At 35.2% G+C, this 22,642-nt stretch overlaps 1 protein-coding gene across 1 annotated transcript; it reads right to left on the reverse strand.

Annotated features, from left to right (window-relative positions):
* Positions 1-4,132: 4,132 nt before the first annotated feature.
* Positions 4,133-15,102, reverse strand: colec10 (collectin sub-family member 10 (C-type lectin)). Its single transcript, XM_052144304.1, has 6 exons — positions 14,937-15,102; positions 14,110-14,181; positions 10,379-10,450; positions 8,871-8,924; positions 8,238-8,333; positions 4,133-5,744 (listed from the first exon to the last, which is right to left on the reverse strand). Exons 1-6 carry the CDS (start codon positions 15,058-15,060, stop codon positions 5,341-5,343), a joined length of 822 nt encoding a protein of 273 aa, XP_052000264.1. The 5' UTR covers positions 15,061-15,102; the 3' UTR covers positions 4,133-5,340.
* Positions 15,103-22,642: the final 7,540 nt, after the last annotated feature.

Below are 22,642 nucleotides of genomic sequence, written 5' to 3' on the forward strand. Positions count from 1 at the left end.
TCCAAAAGCACTTAACCAGTCACAAAAAAATACATAAAAATAAATAATATTTATATTCAAGAATTTTATAATTCTTGTTGCACTTCAAATCTGTTTTGTATACTATTCTGATGATAGTGAAACTTTGTAGTATGGTAGTTTTCGTACCACTGTCTCCTTAAGATGATTCGCTTATGTTTTCCTCTTTTGTAAGTTGCTTTGGATAAAAGCGTCTGACAAATGAATAAATGTAAATGTAAATTAAATTCTTTTGACACTGAAAACTGTAACTACACTGAAATAATCCACGCTGAACATTAAAAGCTATGAAATAGTGAAAGTAGGCATTAATAAAATGTGATCTTGCTTTGGTTTATATTTCAGCATTATATATAATGTCTGTGTTTGACATTTTAATGTTTTCACCGTAATAAATACTAAAAAGGTTTCCAAACATCTGTTCTTATTGACAAATTAAAAAAATAAAGGGATAGTTCACCCAAAAATGAAAATTATTTAATCATATACTCACCCTCATGACATCCCAGATGTGTATTACTTTCTTTCTTCTGCTGAACACAAATTAAGATTTTTAGAAGAGTATTTCAGCTCTATAGGTCCATACAATGCAAGAGAATGGGTGCCAACATTTTAAAGCTAAAAATAAATAAAAAAATCAAATAAGTCATAAGGATAAAAGTAATGTTAGACAAGAAGAAGAATGTGAAAGTGATCTGTTTCTCATCCACACCTATCATATCACTTCTGAAGACATGGATTTAACTACTGGAGTCTTATGTATTACTTTAATGCTGCATTTATTTGCTTTTTGGAGCATCAACATTTTGGCACCCTTTCACTTACTGTACTGACCTACAGAGCTGAAACTTTCTTCATGAAATCTGAATTTGTGTTCTGCAGAAGAGAAGAAGACATACACATCTGGGATGGCATGAGGGTGAGTAATGAGAATTTAAATTTTGGGGTAAACTGTAATCTGTAATCATTTCCCTACCATCATGTTATTCCAAACCTGTGTGACCTTCTGTATTCTGTGGAACACAAAATATGTTAGACAGAATGTTAGAGACAGTCTCGGTCACATTCACTTTCTATATATATATATATATATATATACACTCACCTAAAGGATTATTAGGAACACCATACTAACACTGTGTTTGACCCCCTTTCGCCTTCAGAACTGCCTTAATTCTACGTGGCATTGATTCAACAAGGTGCTGAAAGCATTCTTTAGAAATGTTGGCCCATATTGATAGGATAGCATCTTGCAGTTGATGGAGATTTGTGGGATGCACATCCAGGGCATGAAGCTCCTGTTCCACCACATCCCAAAGATGCTCTATTGGGTTGAGATCTGGTGACTGTGGGGGCCATTTTAGTACAGTGAACTCATTTTCATGTTCAAGAAACCAATCTGAAATGATTCGAGCTTTGTGACATGATGCATTATCCTGCTGGAAGTAGCCATCAGAGGATGGGTACATGGTGGCCATAAAGGGATGGACATGGTCAGAAACAATGCTCAGGTAGGCCGTGGCATTTAAACGATGCCCAATTGGCACTAAGGGGCCTAAAGTGTGCCAAGAAAACATTCCCCACACCATTACACCACCACCACCAGCCTGCACAGTGGTAACAAGGCATGATGGATCCATGTTCTCATTCTGTTTACGCCAAATTCTGACTCTACCATCTGAATGTCTCAAAAGAAATCGAGACTCATCAGACCAGGCAACATTTTTCCGGTCTTCAACTGTCCAATTTTGGTGAGCTCTTGCAAATTGTAGCCTCTTTTTCCTATTTGTAGTGGAGATGAGTGGTACCCGGTGGGGTCTTCTGCTGTTGTAGCCCATCCGCCTCAAGGTTGTGCGTGTTGTGGCTTCACAAATGCTTTGCTGCATACCTCGGTTGTAACGAGTGGTTATTTCAGGCAAAGTTGCTCTTCTAGCAGCGTGAATCAGTCGGCCCATTCTCCTCTGACCTCTAGCATCAACAAGGCATTTTTGCCCACAGGACTGTCGCATACTGGATGTTTTTCCCTTTTCACACCATTCTTTGTAAACCCTAGAAATGGTTGTGCGTGAAAATCCCAGTAACTGAGCAGATTGTGAAACACTCAGACCGCCCGCCTGGCACCAACAACCATGCCATGCTCAAAATTGCTTAAATCACCTTTCTTTCCCATTCTGACATTCAGTTTGGAGTTCAGGAGATTGTCTTGACCAGGACCACACCCCTAAATGCATTGAAGCAACTGCCATGTGATTGGTTGATTAGATAATTGCATTAATGAGAAATTGAACAGGTGTTCCTAATAATCCTTTAAGTGAGTGTATATATATATATATATATATATATATATATATATATATATATATATATATATATATATATATATATATATATATATATACAGTATATATATATATAAACCCAATCACTGAAAATAAATAGTGACTCAGGCAAACATTCTGTCTAATATCTCCTCATTGTGTTGGATCAAAGAAAGTCAGTCATACAGGTTTGGAACAACATGATGGTGAATGATGACAGAATTTCCATTAATACAAATAATAATAATAATAATAATAATAATACTAATAATAATAATAATACATGTTAAATGTGTATTATGTAATGGAAAATAGGGGAGTTAACGTCCATTATGTCATTTGTGAAAGTAATGAGTTACTCACTACTTGAGTACTCTTTTAATTGGATACTTTCTTACTCTTACTCAATTAATTATTTATGTTAGTGTTTTTACTTCTACTTGAGTAATTTTTTTAAAGTAATTTGTTTTTGGCTACTCTACCCACCTCTGATCATATCATTGGTTTAACCACTGAATGTTTGTAAGATTTTTAATAATGCATGTGAATGAATTTGACTAATGTTTCTATCAATATCTTCTTTCACTTGTGTTTCTACAAGGATTTTCAACAGTTATGGCCTACACCCCTCCGAAGGTTGTTTTGATTCAAATTCAATGTGATCCCACTTTGAACATTCTTCAGAACAAATCTATTCCCCCCCACTGCAGACGGCAGATGTCAATTTTTATAGTGAATAACAAGTAAAATGTTTATGTCCTTTTTAGAGCTTGAAAATTTTGGACCCCCTTGACTTGCTTTACATGGATAAAAGCACATCATACATCTATGAAAATATTTTTGTTTATGTTCCGCAGAAGAAAAGAAGTGATATGAGTTTAGATGGCAAAAGGGTGAGTAAATGATGAGAGAATTATAATAATAATAATAATAATAATAATAAAAAGACATTTTAATAAACACATTTTAATATGTGATAACCATTTTTAAAAAGAAATAAAGTATTCGAGGCTGTCCCATAGTGTGAATATAGTCACAGCTGAAGAGGTCCACTTTGTGTTGTGCTTAACAACGGCCTTCACACATGACTATAATCACAATATTCTCTTAATCTCTTAATCTATAATCTCTTGTAAATGGGAAAATTCTTAATTTCTCCTTAGTCCAGAAATTAAGAAATTAAATTTGCATATAAAAAATTTCGCCTGTTTTAAAGGGACCCTGCAGAACCTCTTTCTCATTACCGCAATGCAAAAAATGATGGTCATTTTTTTGTTCTCATTACCGCAATGTAATTAAAGAAAATATATTACTTACACTGCAAAGTATTTAAACATCATAGTAGTACTCACTTGGTACTGCCTTTCATTTTTGCTTTTTTAGTCAAAAATAAAAAAAACAACAACATTGTATAGCATCACATTTTTTACTCTAATACAACAAAAGTATGACTGTCATGGTAATGAGAATCATCACTGAAGGGAATAGTAAAAGGACACATTACAGTAATGATAACTCTGGGGTAAAATGTGCTTAAGTGTCCTAAATAATGTCACAATGTTAAAAAAATCTTAATGGTCCCATATAGAATTGATATAATGTATAATTTCCTTTTTTATATATATATATATATATATATATATATATATATATATATATATATATATATATATATAAATTGTATATATACATTTTAAATATTAAAAAATAATAATATAGGTTAAATGTGACCACACTAAAATTGTTTGTATTTGCTTCTTGTTGAGTCTATTTACTTAAAATGAGCTAATGCAACACAGTTTTTATTTTTTTATTTTTATTGTGTGCAGTCAATTTAAAATTGTAAAATGTCAATTTTCGTTGCATTTTGATAACCATAAACAGATATTCATGTGATCTCAGGTTCTCAGCATACACTGCAGCATGAGTAAAGACAAAATTAATATCTTGATATTTTCTTTTTATTGCAGTACTTGTAATGGTGGTGTTGTATTTGTCGTCCCTTTGGGTTTTGTTTTATGTGAGTGCATCTATTTCCAAAAATATGACTGTTGAGTATCACCGTCATTGTGGTTTGTGTATTGGATGTTAAGGACCCTGCATGCCCACTCGTCGGCAAGATGTCATTCTCTATAGAGTTGTTCAGCCATGATATGAATTTGTAGGCGAAACCGGAAGTCTAATTCTCCACGGGATCCCTCTGTATTTTCCTATGGGTTTTTATTATGGGGTTTTTGAACTTATGAGTAAAATAAGGTCTGTGGTAAACATTACTTGACGATGTGTGGATGTTTTGTTATACAAATGTTTGAGGTATGTAATTTATGTTGTTGAACAAAACATATCTTGTTTTATTTTTTGGATCAGTTCAGAAACACAGTTATAAAAACCTATTTTGAGATGGAACCCTATGGAATTCTATTCCGGGTGTTTGGACTACAAGCTGAACAACTCTATTGCAAAGACTTTACTCACAGATGTTGCATTTACAACAACAAATGTTTAAAAAAAAAAGAAAGAAAGAATACGGGAGTGATTAAGTTGCCTCGACGTAATTAAAATGGTGACAAATTGTATTTAAATCCTTACAACAAGACTTGATTAAATTCATGCAAATACATTTGCTTTTGAAGAAAAAAATGCATGGGAAAATGTATTGAATGTTTACATTTTCTGAGTTGTCAGATTTCATGAGAATCTCCCAAAGGCTGTATGGCAGAGAACAGCATTTGAATAAATGAAACTCAAAAAGAAACCATCCAAAACAGAAACAAGTTGACTGTTTTACTCAATAGTTGTAGCATGACACTCACATACCCCTCTTTAACCTTTATTAAGTGATATAAAAGAGTGATTAATATTCAAAAACATTAAAAAATATTGTATGAAAATACAGTAAAATGTAGCCTGTGTATGACAGTTACTCACTATATTAGCTTTTGATGTTAAAAATGAATGATTAAAAACATAATGAAAACTCTCCCCCTCTGTTACCATTTAACTATCACATAAAAGCTGCTGGAGACTTTCTGTTTTTGGCAAATTCACATATGTAGTACTGTGTGGCTACACACTCCACCTGGCTCCAAGCTCCTGTACTACCCAGCTGCACACAGTCACCGTTACCTCTGCGTGGCCCCTGCAGACCCCAGACAGTGGTATTCAAGAGGGGTTTACCATCAATGTACATGTACCCCACCTCTGGCTCCCCTACCTGTATCCCTATAAACACATGGGTAAGGTGAGCTTCACTGATATAGTTGGCCAGTAAGGTGTTTGTCTCTGTGGTTTTGGGCATAGCGAGAGATCCTCCACGCAACTTGCAGTTTAAAAGTGACTCTCGAAACTTCCGCGCCTCCTTTACTAGCAGATAAAACGTGTCCTCTGTCTCTCTGATACCTAGAATCACTGTAATGAGAATATAAAAACACAGTTCCAGTTAGTCTCTTGTCAACATATTTGTTTTCTTTGAAAATATGCATGAAATGCAACACAGAATAGAGCTGCTGTCTCTTTAGTAGTTTTAATTGTGTAGTTGTGAATGGGACCAAATATTTGAATTAGAAAAACATACAGTATATCATATGGACACTTAAAATTGAACGAATGTCACTGCATTAGATAACAAAATATCAAAATAAGTCAAATATTTCACGAAGAGATGTTTATTAGGTTTCAAATTATGAAACAAATACTATTCAAAATGAAAACAAAAAGTATTTGCAGACTTTATGGTTGTCAAACTTTATAGGAACATATCCATAATTAATGCGATGAACTACACCTGTGGTTACTCTGTCAGGATACCTGTGCGAACTTGCGGGGAAATGCATACTAATTATGATTGTGGGATCAGTTAGTTAAATATAATTGTAAAAATTGCCCTGAAACGTGGTCTAGCTATAGAAAAATCTTTTTACACTTTTTGTCTTCGCGGTCAAAATTGACCGACCATTGAAAATGAATATCCCATAACACATAGCACATTTTTTTTTTCATCTGTCAAATACAATCAATAAATCAGCCACAATGCTGACAAAATTAAAGGGTGAGACTATACAACATCCAGAGTGCAAAACATATACACCCACTGACATACACACACACACACACACACACACACACACACACACACACACACGAACTGGTGAGATTATAACGCAGAGCATTTTTTTTTTTTTTTTAAATTTGTCAAATAAAACCAATAAATCAGCCACAATGCTAAACACACACACACTAAAAAATAAGAGGGTGAGACAATAATACAGCCACAATGCAGAACACGCACACACGCACAAACACACACATTCAGAACATAATCCATCTGCAAGGAACATGCTATCACAACTACACACTGCCATGGATGCATGAATGCATAAAGACATTGCATCCTTCTTTACTGTTCTTACCATTTTTTGTTGTTCACCGTTTGTTCTTTTTATGCATTTATTGTTGTTCATTATTGCTGTTCACCTTGACAATACATTTTTACTATAGAAAGTTTTAAATTGCAAAATGCTTACTCTGATTCTTCTCTAATTTAATTTTCACAAGTATGCAGTTTGTTTCTGTTAACTGCAAAACTGACACTTAAAATCAATTTTAAAATGCTAAACTTTTACAAATAATAGTTTAATAATGTCTTAATATATCAAAAGCATTACTTTTGCTAAAATAGAACATTTGGTTACAATATGCAATCAGACTACACAGTAGATGTAGAGCTACATAGAACACTGCAGCCATCTACTGACTATTATTGTCACAACATTATTTTCAAGTCATGTTTTTTTATATTTTGTTCAGCAGATTGTAACAATCTGACTCCAATATATGTCACATTCTCATATTTTCTTAGTATTTTAACTTATAAAAGTGTAGCTTTTTACTGTACGAAGGTTTCATAAATATGCTTATTTGCTAATGCAAATGAATGTAAATAATATCAAAATAGCATAAAATCACAAAAGAATTGCATAACTTATTGTTACTTGTTATTACTTCAGTATATTTTGAGGACACTGTACATATATTAAATGGATTGTTCACCCAAATATGAAACTTGTGTCATCATTTGCTCACCCTCATGCCATCCCAGATGTGTATGAATTTATTCTGCTGAACACTGAAACAAGATTTGTAGAAGAATATTTCAGCTCTGTAGGTCCATACAATGCAAGTGAATGCTGTCCAGAACTTTGAAAGTCAAAAAAGCACATAAAGGCAGCATATAAGTAATCCATAAGCCTCCAGTGGTTAAATCCATATCTTTATAAGTGATATGATAGGTGTGGTTGAGAATCAGATACATTTTTAAGTACTTTTTTAGTACCAATCTCCACATTACATTTCACATATTATGAATATTATCATTCTTCGTGCATATCACCACCTACTGGGCAGGGAAGAGAATATATATTAAAAAAGGACATAAATAATGATTTTTTTTCTCTCACCAACACCTATCATATCACTTCTGAAGATAGATGAATTTAACCACTGGAGTCTTTTAAGGTACTTTGGAGGAACGTTTAAGCTGCTTTTATATTCTTTATGGAGCTTCAAAGTTCTGGCAACCATTTACTTGCTTTGTATGGACCTACAAAGTTGAGATATTCTTCTGAAAAATCTCTTCAGCACAAGAAATTAAGTCATACACTTCTGGGATGGCATGAGGCATAAATTATGAGATAATTTTCATTTTTGGGTGAACTATTCTTTTAACATGTTTTATAGAGTAGCTTGTTAGCCTTGTGCAATTTCACTGGTTTTTCTCTGCATTATTTGTGTGGATTAACAAGTTTTTAGATTAATACATGGAGCAAAGCTGACCATCACAACAGATAATATTAAAACAATGATAATGCAGAGGTCCTGTTGAATTAGACACACAAGTCTCACCGTTCTTTAGAAACTTGACAGCATTTTTCAGTTTGCTTATATTGATTTCCATCTGTCCGACCACCTTTCTGTACCTCCCACAGTCACAGGTAGTACCTGCCACAAATATTGTGCAACCATGCTGTATTAGATCAGCAATAATTAAGACACATTCAAATTTTTATAAATAGATTAATATCAAAGTCAATGACATGAACTGAGCCAGTTCAAATTGTAAAGATTTAAAGGTAATTTTTTTTTGTCATCATTTATTCACCCTCATGTTGTTCCAAACATGCATGAATTTCTTCTGTGGAACACAAAAAGTAGATTTTAGGCAGCATGACAGCCAGTCACTTTCATTGGGTAGTAAGCAATTCATTGAATGTGAAAGGAGGCTAAGACTAACATATTTCCTAACGTCTCTTTTTGTTTTCCATGGAAGAAAGAACGTTATCCAAGTTTATAACAAGAGGGTGTGTAAATGATGACAGAAATTTCATTTTAAGGTGGACAACCCCTTGTATGCTCACTGTTACGCAGTGGTGGGTCAAATACATGTAGTGAAAATGTTTACAACTTTAAATCTATTTCTCATTAATCTCTAAATAATAAAAAAGCAGAAATAAATCCCATAAAGATTGTCATATTTACCAAGTTTTCCTTTTATGCCTGAGGGACCATCAATTCCTGGTTGTCCTTTGTCACCTGTTCACAGTCACATTTTTAATACTCGCAATAATATTTTCAGATTTAACTTCTGATGTTGTAATAAAATCATTGAGTTCCATTTAACTAAGCCAACTTTTTAGATTGCCACAGACTGCCCTTATGCACATATTAATGATCTATACAATCCAAAATAACTGGAAATGCCCAATAGATGGCAGCAGTGCTCATGCTAAATACTGGTGTCACAAGAGTGTTTTGTTCCACCTATCTGCAGGGCAAATGATGTCAGTGATGAACCGACCATGAGTTTCATTTTGAAAGAGTGGTGATTAAAAAACACTTTGGTAAGTAAATCTGTGCTGTGTTTACGTGTTTTAGGATTTATGGTAAAATGGTTTGTAGAATAAGTGCAGAAAAATGTTGCTCGACTACCATGAAGAATTTTCACACATATATAAATATACAGTATATTTAAACGTATTCATAACTTTCAGGTCTTGAACATTTCATGCCCTATTTTTAATTCAAATGTGTCCATGTAGGGACTCATGAAATGATCACTGATGGCTGGCTCTAGTGACAAACCCTCAGAAAACAGGTGCTCAGCACATTTCCAACATCTCTTTCCAAAAACTAATCAGTCTAGCCTGATGAGGATGATTTAAAGCAGTCGAGGGAAGAATGTAACCCCACATATTTAAGATTTGGGAGAGCAAGTAAAACTGTAAAAAAAAATGCAATTTCAATCAGTAATTGAAAATTCTGATAGAACACTTCTCTTAATATTGGGGCGAACGTGCCCCCATCACTGTCCATGGGGGTTGTGGATATACTTTACCGCACATATCCGGTTTTGGATCTGAGCTTTTGTTCTAACTTCCCAAGTAACCATTGCCACCAAACAAGATTCTGTTTCGTTGCATGTAAAGGGATGGATAGTTCACTAGAAAATATGTCTTATTTCATTTTGTGGAACACCATTGGAGAAGTTTAGCAGAATATCTGAGCTGCTCTGTTCCAAACAATGAAAGTGGAGGGTACTGGGGCAATCTAGCTCCAAAAAGAACAAAAGGACGACCATGAAAGCATCATAAAAATAGACTATACAACTGGTGCCCTATATGTCAAATCTTCTAAAGCCATACGATAGCTTTGTGTGAGTCAGACTGCATTTTTCTTGCTTGACATGATCACCGTTCACTTTCATTATATGGGAAAGAGCAGCATAGATATTCTGCTATAATTAACTTCTATTGTGCCCCACGAAGGAAAAAAGTAATATGGGTTTAGTGAGTATAAAAGGAACACTTTTCCAGATAAAATGGCTAGTCATTTTAGAAGGGCATAGATGAATTAGAGGAGACAGTGCAATAAACATCTTTAAGTGATTTCTCATATAGACGATTCCCAGGTACAGTAATGTTGAGATATACGAATCCGTAAACATAGTGTACATAAACATGCAGCATTCCGCATCTGAGTTTATTTACCTCTCTCCCCAATAGAGCCCATCTTTCCCATCCGGCCCATATCTCCTTTCTCTCCATATTCGCCAGTCAGGCCTATGGAGAGAGAAAACATGGTTATCACTGTCCTGACCCTGCCAGAATTAATGAAAAATGTCTTACAATGCTTATCCAAAGGAAACAAGCATACTATCAAAGCAAAACATGTCTCGGTACATGCACGCTCTTTTAACCTCAATTACTTTATTTTGTGTGAGGCGAAATAATTTTGTGTCAGAAATATCCAATATAAATCTGATTAAATTGCATTTTCCAGCTCGTAAAAAGGTTTGAGACAGCTACTTTTGAAGACCATTCATGACAGCCTCGGACCAAATTTCCTAAGCAAATATATATTTTTGGGCCTCGCCAAGCAAGTGTGTCTGTAGTGTCATTCAAAATCATCTCAGCAATAGCTCATTTTGATTTAGTGGCACAGTCATTCCCATACATTTCATTCCCATATGTATCTCTTTCACAGAAGTATGCATTCCTGTTGCTGTTTGCCATCTGAAGTGATTGCTCCATTTGTTAAAATATTTCAATTACAAGGCAAACTTCAGTGAAAAACCTCAGACAGCATTTATGAAATGATTTGTGGAGTACAGGAACCATGTGAATGTCTAAAACATAATGTGGAAAAGAGGAAACATCTGAATGTCTAAAAAATTACATCCTGGAATACCTCACATTAAAAAGTTCTTCTCTTTCTATTTTTGTAAATGTTTTCGTTTTTGCTTTGAGGGCGTGATGTTGATTAAGATCTGGGATGATGATTTCCTGCACTCGTTTAAAATGAATTAACACAAGTCTGCCCATAGATTTGCAAGTTAAGCCCACTAGTTCTCAGAATGCCTCTTTTCATTTAGCTGCCCTTCCAGGATCTGGGAATGTGTAGATATTGTAAACAGTCTGACTGATGGGAAATGTCTTGACATGTAATGTTAACTTTAATTAACTGTCAATTCAAGGTACCTTGATCTAATTTTATTTTGTCATGCCATTTTTGATAAAACACTATTACAAAATACCAAAAAACATCATTATAAAGGAAATGAAATGCATTAATTCTATATTTGTTTTTCTTAAAGGGACAGTTCACCTAAAAAAAATATAATGTTGTCATCATATACTCACCCTCATGTCGTTCCAAACCCATATGTCTGTCTTCTATGGAACACAAAATGAGATGCCAGGCAGAATGTTCCACTCACCATTCACTTTCATTGCTTTCGTTGCATTTTTTTTTAAGTAGGCCTAAGGTACTCAAAAAGTAATCCATTTCAGATTACTAACTACTTTTTGCAATCATTTACTTAACTGAATACTTCATAAAAAGTTATTACATTATTAATTATTTTACTTCCTAAAACACATTTCACACTTTAATTAAAAAATGAATAAAGCTGTCAGTCCCTAACTTCTACTTTTGTGTCATACAGGTTTGGAAAATCATAAAGTGATTTTGAGGGAACTATCCTAACATGTCGTATTTATAAATGAATTTGCCTGTATAGTAATGTTTTCGGTATTTCACGCCTAGGTGCGTCGCTAAAAATAAGCTAGAGTTTGCAGTAAGCAGCCATTCTAAACCTTAATGCCTCTGTGGTCATGAGTGCAAAAACAGGCTACAATCCTTCCTGGCATTTCTTTTTTCTGGAGGCATTTCTTTTTTTCTTTGGTAAAGTACGTTTGTGTGTGTAAGAGAGGGCACATCTTTCTGTGATTGCAGTTGCAGGCGTACTTGGGCTGTGGCGATATACAGCATGCCTGGAAGGGGCCTGTCTGCTGCAGAGCACTACAAACTACGCTTCCACCTTTGAACACATGGCGACACTACGGCCCCTTGGCCGCAATTAACACGTCTGCCTGCTTCTGACGTGACTTTCCCTCAAGGGAAGATGTGGTCTGGCAAAAGCTGACGGTCGTCCAGCTCCACTCTGATGCCAAGTGAGGGCAAGGACACATCAAAAAGCTGACTTCAGGTCAAGCCTAGTCCACATGCTGTACTACCACTCTTTCAGAGGCCACAGAAGAGGCTACTGTGTAGCTTTTTGGAAGTTTATAATCCCAGAAATTCCAACGGCTCAATCAGTGTTTTCAAAACTGGTTTCATGAAAAGTCAGTTTAGCATTTTAGTAGTTTCATTACTTTTTTTAAATTTTTATTTCAATCCAGATGCACAACAAGAGATTCTTTTTTAACCTTTTCTAAATATATTTACAGATATAATATGTAGGTTTTTTTGTCCTAGAAAGTACACAAATCGCAGGTACTTTTCAAAAATAGAAACAGAATGTATTAGCTCTGAACATTTGTTTCATTTCACTTTCTGACATAAAATAGCTCTTATAAAAAATAAAATAAAAAAAATATATATATTTTTTTTAAATGTTAACAAATTTGTGAATGTTGCTATATGGCAAATCTGTATAACGATTACATATTTTGTTCTTTTAAAATGATCAATTTCTCCTTGAATTAAATAAACATTACTTTAATAAATCAATGTATTTATGTACTTGGAGCTGCTGCAAACTAAAATGCATCCTTATCATTCATTCTTCAATATTGTTGATAATCAATGCATTTTTCACTGTCACTAAAGCATAGCTTTACTGTCCAGTGTTGGGTAAGTTACTTTAGAAATCAATCCACTAAAAATTATGTAATTTTTAAAGATTGTAATCAGATTACTTTACAAATTACTTAATTGGAAAGTAATCACATTACTAATTACATTCTAAAAACTATTCACAGACAAAAAATGTTTATGTATTACACAACTTTTCACTAAAAAAGTAATTGGATTACAGTAACGAATTCATTTTTAATCAGATTACACCCAACACTACTGTTGTCATTTGGAAGCGCTAACTGAGCACTCTTACTTCCACAAAACATTGCCATTTACATTTTTATCTGAGAAGAAGAAACACAAAACAGTTTTGTTATTTATGCAAAAATGCAATTATATTATGGGAAACACTTCCAAATAAATAAATAAAATAATATAATAGATACAACTATCTATAAAAAGTCCCATTGATAAAACGCATTGGTGCAATTACACTATAGCACAATTATTTCCATAATTGGAATATTTTTTATATTCCAATTATGTACTTTTGAGTACTTTTATAACATTTATATTTTCTAAATTTTCTGTAAAACTATGTTAAATAAAGTTGTTAAGTTAACAACAATATCTAATTTACTTGTCAAACATGCAGCAAAAAATTATGGCGTAGAAGAAACATACAGAAATAGAGCAATTTTTGGAGATCTTTGGCAGGCTTGCATTGTCTTTTGTTTTGGAGAAAAAAATCAAATGTCATGTGGCTGAAAAACTGTATATTATTGGCTACTTTAAAGACTGCCCTTTCATTTCTAACAATGGATTATGTTGTAAGTTTTTCTGAAAGGTAAGAAGAAAAAGAAAACAAAATGTTGCCATATAGCAACACAATACCATAAAGAGTCAAGCAGCATTATCTGCTTGATTATCTACAAGACGTGTCAAAACACATTGCTTATTACTTGAGTGACAACACAGCAAAAGCTCAGGTAAAATACCTTCAGAGCATTTTTGGCTAGTTATAAAGAGGATGTGGATTGTAAGGGGGATGGGCAGGGGGGGAAAAACATGCTTCAACCAACTTCCCTTTAATCTATCACTGATTCGTTAAACAACAAACCAACAACGTCTCAGAGACCTCGGTGGCCAGGTGGGCCGGTTTTCCCCATTTTTCCCTCTTCGCCTTCTGTTCCCACCTCACCTGGATCTCCTGTTAGATGAAGAGAAAGAGATTGAGATTGGGGCCCCTCCAACAGAAAGCGTACAGACAGAACAGTTTGGGATGGGTCTTACCCAAACAAGCTTCTCCGTTACATTGCAGCTGTTTAAATATAGACAGTTATTCAATCTCTGGAGTTTATTGGCATTGCTAAACGCATGAATCGTAGGGAGAGACGTTTCCTCAAAACAACTTTTTGTTTTCCCCTAAAAAATATACATATAGCTACTCCTCATTCCCAGAAATAGGTTAAATAGAAGTTTCCTCCACCATGCAAATTCCCGGACCTGTATAGATAGTGATGTTATACGTAATGGAATAGTAGCTGGCCACATTGACATTAGCGTTAATGTTTCACTCTATTTCCATTGCTGACGCTGTGTGTCTATAAATGGCAGAATGGCATTTTAACACAAGCACACTGTTGGGTATTACCAGCAGGGTTCCTTTAATAAGACCTGCTACTGTAGCATTTTAAATAGGCACATGATTTAATTTGTTATATACCCAAGAGTCAACAGCCAGTTGTAAATACAATAAAATATAAATATTTAACACGATGATATATATATATATATCATATATATTTAGATACATAAAATACCATACATATCATATATATATGATACACATTTTAGAATATGCATAGTTATAATAATAACTCAAAATTATGAATGAGTTACAAAATTGATGTTAGTGATAGCGTTTCTGAAATCTATAATGACAGAAACTTAGAACATAAATACCTTTAGATCCAGGAAGAATGCTATTAGAACAGACGTCTGTTGTAGCACAAACTGAGTATAGATTACAAAGACATAAAGCCAGAAATAGTTTCCCAATGAAATTTTGTCCATCCATGACTTGCATTGAAAAGTTCGCTCTGTTCTCAAAAGGAGAGTGAGAAGGGAGTTTTACATTTGTTTACCAGACCTTATCATATCAGTGTTTAGCTTCCAAACAACACTGTCCAGAACATAGTTTATCTACTTACTCTACATGTCAGGAATTTGCTTGTGTGAAAAGAGTGTGGCCATTGTAAAGATGATATGATGAGTTAACTTAAAACTGTATTTAAATACATGTACAAAAAAAGACAAATTGTATATGAAATAATAAGATATAAGATGTGTTTATCTGCTTTTGATATGAATAACAGTCAAAATAGATTATTGTTCATCTAGTGTTCACAAACTCTAATTAGCAGAGCAGTTATGGCTGAAATATATTGAACTTTTGCTAATTTTCCACAGATGGTCATTCCTCCCTCCGAGAACTCTCTTTATGAACCATGGCGAAAAACTCCTCGACTTTTTGTTTATTTTAAATAATTTCCCTCAACTCTCTAATCCAAATGCTTTCTGGATATTTGCATTTGTCACAGCTGTGCATATGTTAATAATGATATTTAACAAACTGTCTGGTTACTCAAGCACACCACCACTTAATCATACATGATTGTTTAATGGAACATTAGTGGTCAGCAATTCATCATTTTAGGCTACGACTTTGATTATTATTGGTTGTCTAGCAATATGAATTTAGAATAAATAGTACATTAAGGAAATGTACTCATTCAAGTTTCATCCTATTTATCATTCTAACTGAGGAGTTCCCTTAGTGGAGGAGACAGTGTCATTTTCTTGGGTTAACATCCAGGCAGTATTCTTTAGTATAGTTTCAAATCAGGATGAAATGAAAACTTTTATAAGCAACCATTTTTGTGGCTGATCTGATGATCCCAGAACATGGTGGGAATTCACTATGAAAGAATTGAGCATGCATTGTTTATTTGCACATGCTGTCTGCATTGTCCACAACTCCTGGGTCATTTGTGGCAGCAACCACCCATTTCTCCCCCACGGCATTTGTAGGAGAAGCACATTTCAGCGGGAGATGGTGATATAATCAAGGAGACACTACGCAACAGCTAAAGCCATGTAACGCATCGTCATTGAGTAACATCCTCCTGCCACCTCATTACAGCCCTGGTTTAAGCACCTGATTCACTAAAGGAATATGAAATCAAGCTTTTTAGCTGAACACAATTTGCCAATGCAATTCCAGATCTTGTGGGTCAGTCCTAAATGCTAAGTTTTGGAGGATGCGGCAGTCATTTACTATACAGCTCCACTATAATCCAGGAACCAGGGGTACGTTACACGTATAGCAACGTAGTAACTCACTACTTAACCGCCATACTACAATGCATCATTGGATAAATTAACTAGCTTGTGATGACTGTTTCCCAAAACCGTAGTTACTAGGTTGCACATCAATCTTTCAAATCACATTGGTTCAACAACATAGAGCTGAAGTTAACGACTTTACGCAGGGGGTGGAGTAATAACTTCTGGAGAAATGTACTTATAATAGCTAATTAAAAAGTACACCAGAAAGACATTTAATGCAATAAAGCTGCTGAAGATGCAGTGCACCGTGTAATGATGCTGCAATAGTGGGGTTTTCTTCTACATCAGACCTTGGGGTTCCCCTGATGCACTTGAGCTCATATGTACATGTGAACTGTTCAAATGGATGCCTTTCAGAAGGGATCATCCCAATGCCTTATTCACCTTAAAATCTTTACCATCCAACATGAAAGCAATAGTGGCTGAAAGATGTGGCGCTCCAAAATAACAGTTATTTGGAACAGATGTTTAAGCCATTTTTATTGAAAATTCAGTTTGAAGCTATCTTGGAACTAAGAACTAAGCTATTTGGAACAAAGCCAAAAACTGCACTTGTGCATTAACATGGGCACAGAAACCGTGTTCTTTAAACCGTAATCCCTTTAACAGGCGCATTCGTGTTTGCATATTTCAGAATGCCCTTTCTTCAAAACCCTGGAATAAGCAGTTTTCTTAAATGCATGTAAACATGATCAAGAATATATGCTTCTGAACACAGGTGGAGTCAAGGACGTAGATTTGGCTTGAACTTTGTGTGCTGAGATACCACATGCAAAACTGTCGGAACTTTTCAGTAAATTCACCCACAACTTTAGGGCTTAATGGAGCACCCAGTAATATTTTTTTAATAAAAAATATTGTTGGGGGGGGGGGATATCAAACACATATCAGTGTTTAGCTTCCAAACAACACTGTCCAGAACATAGTTTATCTACTTACTCTAAATGTCAGGAATTTGCTTGTGTGAAAAGAGTGTGGCCATTGTAAAGATGATATGATGAGTTAAGTCAAGTCAAGTCAAGTCAGTTTTATTTGTATAGCGCCTTTCACAACACACATCGTTTCAAAGCAGCTTTACAGAATATCAGCATTAACAGACGATAAGAACTGTAATGTCTATAAAGTCGATTAATCATCATTGTGTAATTTAGAAAAAATACGAATTTTAATAGTGTTTATAAATAATTAAATGATAATTGTATTAATAACCCCAGTGAGCAAGCTGTAGGCGACTGGCAAGGAACACAAAACTCCATAAGATGTAGATTAATGGAGAAAAATAACCTTGGGAGAAACCAGACTCACTGTGGGGGCCAGTCCCCTCTGGCTAACATTATGAATGTAATGTAAATATTAATTATGTATAGGTAAAATCATGGTTTAAAATTATTAAACTAAGTGATAAGGGTCATTGATTAAACATAGATTGTGTTTGAACTGTAAGATTAATGACCAAAGTCTTTGAAGTCCATCTTGATTAATTGCAGAAGTTCACAGATGCAATTGTCCTTGTTAATTGGCTGATGAAGGCTTTTGTTGGCAATTGTTAGTCTAAGCATTTCATTTCAGGATCGTAGTCCATAAATAGACCGAGGTGATGCAGGTTGGAGTTGGCATAATTTCATCCTCTGAAGTCCGTCATAATAGATTGTAGTGATGTTTGGCTGGCACCAGCTGCATTTAGTCATCATCATTCTGCGACATGTAGCAGTGGAGTCCAACATGAAGCAGGAATGGTGCTGGATCCAGCCGGTTCTGGTGACCTCAGGATAGGAGTCCCGAGGTTGAGACAGGGAAACAAATAAAAAGATGTAAGCGTAGATGCCATTGAATTTATTGCAGAGTTAGAGATCATGCTCAATGTTTCTGGTTTCTGGTTCCGGCAGACCCAACTAAAGCAGCCTAATTGTGGGATAAATTAGGTGTATGCCTGGCTAAATAGATGAGTCTTTAGTCTAGACTTAAACTGAGAGAGTGTGTCTGCATCTCGAACAGTGTTTGGGAGACTATTCCATACTTTAGGAGCCAAATATGAAAAGGTTAACTTAACTTAAAACTATTTAAATACATGTACAAACAAAGACAAATTGTATATGAAATAATAAGATATAAGATGTGTTTATCTGCTTTTGATATGAATAACAGTCAAAATAGATTATTGTTCGTCTAGTGTTCACAAACTCTAATTAGCAGAGCAGTTATGGCTGAAATATAATGAACTTTTGCTAATTTTCCTCAGATGGTCAGTCCTCCCTCCGAGAACTCTCTTTATGTGTTCAGAAGCATATATTCTTGATCACGTTTACATGCATTTAAGAAAACTGCTTATTCCAGGGTTTTGAAGAAAGGGCATTCTGAAATATGCAAACACGAATGCGCCTGTTAAAGGGATTACGGTTTAAAGAACACGGTTTCTGTGCCCATGTTAATGCACAAGTGCAGTTTTTGGCTTTGTTCCAAATAGCTTAGTTCTTAGTTCCAAGATAGCTTCAAACTGAATTTTCAATAAAAATGGCTTAAACATCTGTTCCAAATAACTGTTATTTTGGAGCGCCACATCTTTCAGCCACTATTGCTTTCATGTTGGATGGTAAAGATTTTAAGGTGAATAAGGCATTGGGATGATCCCTTCTGAAAGGCATCCATTTGAACAGTTCACATGTACATATGAGCTCAAGTGCGTCAGGGGAACCCCAAGGTCTGATGTCTTTATGAACTGATATGTGGCGAGTATTGACACAGACTACCACCCCTGGAGTCACAAGTTCAGATCCAGGGTGTGCGGAGTGACTCCAGCCAGGTCTCTTAAGCAACCAAATTGGCCCAGTTGCTAGGGAGGGTAGAGTCACTTGAGGTAACCTCCTTGTGGTTACGATTAGTGGTTCTCGCTCACAATGGGCTGCGCGGTAAGTTGTGCATGGATCGTGGAGTGTAGCATGAGCCTCCACATGCTGTGAGTCTCCACGGAGTCACGAATAACGAGCCATGTGATGAGATGCATGGTTTGACTATCTCAGAAGCGGAGGCAACTGAGACTTGACAGCGCCTTTTCAGAGCTCAATAACACTTAACATTCTTAAATTTAGTGTAGTTTAAGAAGAACGAGGGAAAAAACAAGACCAAGAGCAAGTTTCAGTTTCTTTGTTTTACATAAGCAGAAATATTCCAAATAGATGAATACTATATGGAGCATTTAAACCTTTATGGAGCATTTAAACTTTTTTTCAGAAAAAGACTTAGCCAGATAAATACTTTAATCGCTGATGTGGATATAAATGTGGTCAACTTAAAGAGACGGATCACGAGTTCTGACATGAAATCATCACTTCAAGAAAGGAATTTAACATTGCACTCAGGTATAGTCCATAACATAGACATTTCAAGAAATGGAAAGTGTATATGATGTTTTATCTTAATTAATATTACACTTGACAGGCTCCATACACTAACAATTTACAGAGACCACAAATGGAGTTGAAGCCACAGCCATCTGATCTGAAATTATACCGTGCACATTTTCATTTATAAGGGTTACGCTTTAGAAATATTGGCTGCACAGATTCATAAATATGTTGCAATATAGAATATGTAAATTTGTCAATATCGCTTTATGCATGTGTATCTTTTTTCTTTCCTTTTTTGAAGTCATTACGCGTGCCTATCCGAATAGGGTATTCGGCTTCGGGCGCATCCCTAATATGTATAAAATCATTACATCGGTAAGAGGAAACTATTGCATAGGAATGATACTGCATCCATACCCCAAGTGTCAATGTAAGTCCAAGTCAGCTATCATGTTGAACAATACAACATGATGAAAACCATATGCTGACCAAGACAGCCAGTTGGGGTTGCCTATTTACTGCTTAATTTTAATAATTGAATTGCTACAGCAACTACAAGTTGAGTGTCACAAGTTGTATTTGCGCTTGATCAAGCTGATTTTACCATTATGCTAATGTATCATTTGCTGGAAATCCATGAGTCAATCAGCCATGTCTTTCTCCCATCCTGCCCTTGAACTGTTTATGGAGTTTGGGAGGATGCAGTGGTCATGGTGAACTTACGGCTCACCCTTGAGGTGTGGTAACTTGGATGCGATTGTTCATCTCTTGGGCTTTTCTGGAGAATCTCTAATATAATTGCATCCACTCATTTGAACTCAACTCAAAAAATACATGAGTTAGAGCTATGTTGTTGAGGCTTAAGATTCCCTGTGAGGGGAAACTCGCAGAAAATGGTCTTGGCAGGCCAGATTTTCCTCATAAATTGTTATTCCCCCTTCCAATTTGCTCTTCATCAATGGAAACTGTGGTCAGGTCTAGGCTGCTAATCTTATGCGAGTCAGGGTCTATAATCTTAATAAGAACACACATACTCATTCACACACTCATCGTTACATGACTTCCCCAACTTTTTATTACAATGGGTATGGTTATAGGCACCCATCTTGCTTGTGGCCAGTTTTGAGTACAGTTTGAGTCTAACTCTGTGAAGAATTATTATTGTAGGGACTAATTGTTTACATGTGGTTTAATGGTAACCCTCTCATTTAGATGGTTAAGTACATTATGATTCACACCACAAGCGCGAAGGGGTTTATAGGGACGGCAGTTATGTCATGCCAGTAATTACTTACAGGACAGACAATGACTTTACAATGAACATTACATTGTCTGAGAATGACTTCTGAAACAGAATAAAAAAAATAAAAAAAACTGTTGGTGGTCTGTTAGTCTAGTTCAGATTTGCTCTCTCGATTTATGATTTCCTCGTCTGTAAAATGCTTCCATATATTCTTATTTTGTCTTTATTGTGACCAAGCAGCCTAGTTACTGGAGATGTTTTTTATTGAGGGAAAGTACAGTTGGAGCTCACTTGTTACCCCATGTCTACTTTTTATTTGAAGGAATGTAACATCACATAATAAACAAGGCCAAATCATGGATTTAGGAAAATTATTGGTTATTTTGTCACAGTCAAGCAAATAAAAATGTAATAAATGAATGGAAATTAAATAAACTTAAGGCTATTTTTCTGCATTTCATAATTTCCTCATAAATTGAACATGGTTTAACTTATAGCACACACACACACACACACACACACACTCATAATGGAACAGTTTTCTGTTCAGTCTGCTGAAACAACTGGCTTGAGAGATAAATTTTTTCTGGGTTTGGAAGATTACATTTGTCACAGCTTAATTTTTGTAGTTGCATGTTGACATCTAATGATGTAAATTCTGCATGTGAGGTAGACAATGAATTGCTGAAATAATCAGCAGCCTAAATATCCAATCCACCTTATTTTTTTATCTTTATTAAAGGAGTAATGTCATAATTGTTTTGCGAGGTCCACTTAAAATGTTAGTAAAGTGTTGTAAAGTCTTTGCACCAAAGACATCCGTTGTCATAATTTAGTTTTTCTTCACCATTTTCCAATCTCATTCTGCATCATGATCACACAGGAAATCAACATGTTGCTTTTGAATGTTTTTGTACCCTAAAAGCATCATACCCCATCAGATATTTTTGCATAAATTAAAATATGTTCACATTTCTCTCTAGTGCTACTGATAGCGTGTTGCATGTTCTGGTCCCACTGTAGCACAGTCACATAATGATATATATTAAAATGTTTTTACATGCTCTCAAGGTCTGTTTTTACTCCTACTTTTAATGTGTATGGAATGTCTTTTAAACTGTTTTACTTCCTGTCACAGAAGGTCACTTGTGTAGCTGAGTCGTTGCGGTCATTTAAAACTTCAAAAAGATTTGAAAGACTCTTTAAAGACGATTAAAAAGTCATTTTAATTGTGAGAAGTGTTTAGAGAGGCTATGGATTGTAAAATGACAGAAATGAAGGAGTATGTCCATCATTCATTGGATACACTGGAAAGCGAGGTGGTGAAATATTTTAAAAGGAGAGACCAGCAATTTTAGCAGCAGCGTATGAGAAAAGGAGGATGCGGCAGACATTTGTTTACCAAAAATGTTCCCACTTCAACAGCAGTCCTGCGCATGAGACAGCTCTGGTCACGCAACCTGTCATTGTTCCTCTCCAGCTACTAACACATTCAACTGATGATATTGGATTGATCTCAATGGGGGTAATAAGACAAGATGAGATGAGTGTTAACAAAGACAGAGCACCTGGTGAAAGAAGCGGAGAAGCTATCACAGCCAAAATGTTTCCAGTATTTCCACCTACTATACTGCCATTCACCAATGAAAAAATCCTGAGAACCCAAGATGAAG

Source organism: Xyrauchen texanus, chromosome 15 (genome assembly GCF_025860055.1).
Source record: "Xyrauchen texanus isolate HMW12.3.18 chromosome 15, RBS_HiC_50CHRs, whole genome shotgun sequence".
Lineage (NCBI taxonomy): Eukaryota > Metazoa > Chordata > Actinopteri > Cypriniformes > Catostomidae > Xyrauchen > Xyrauchen texanus.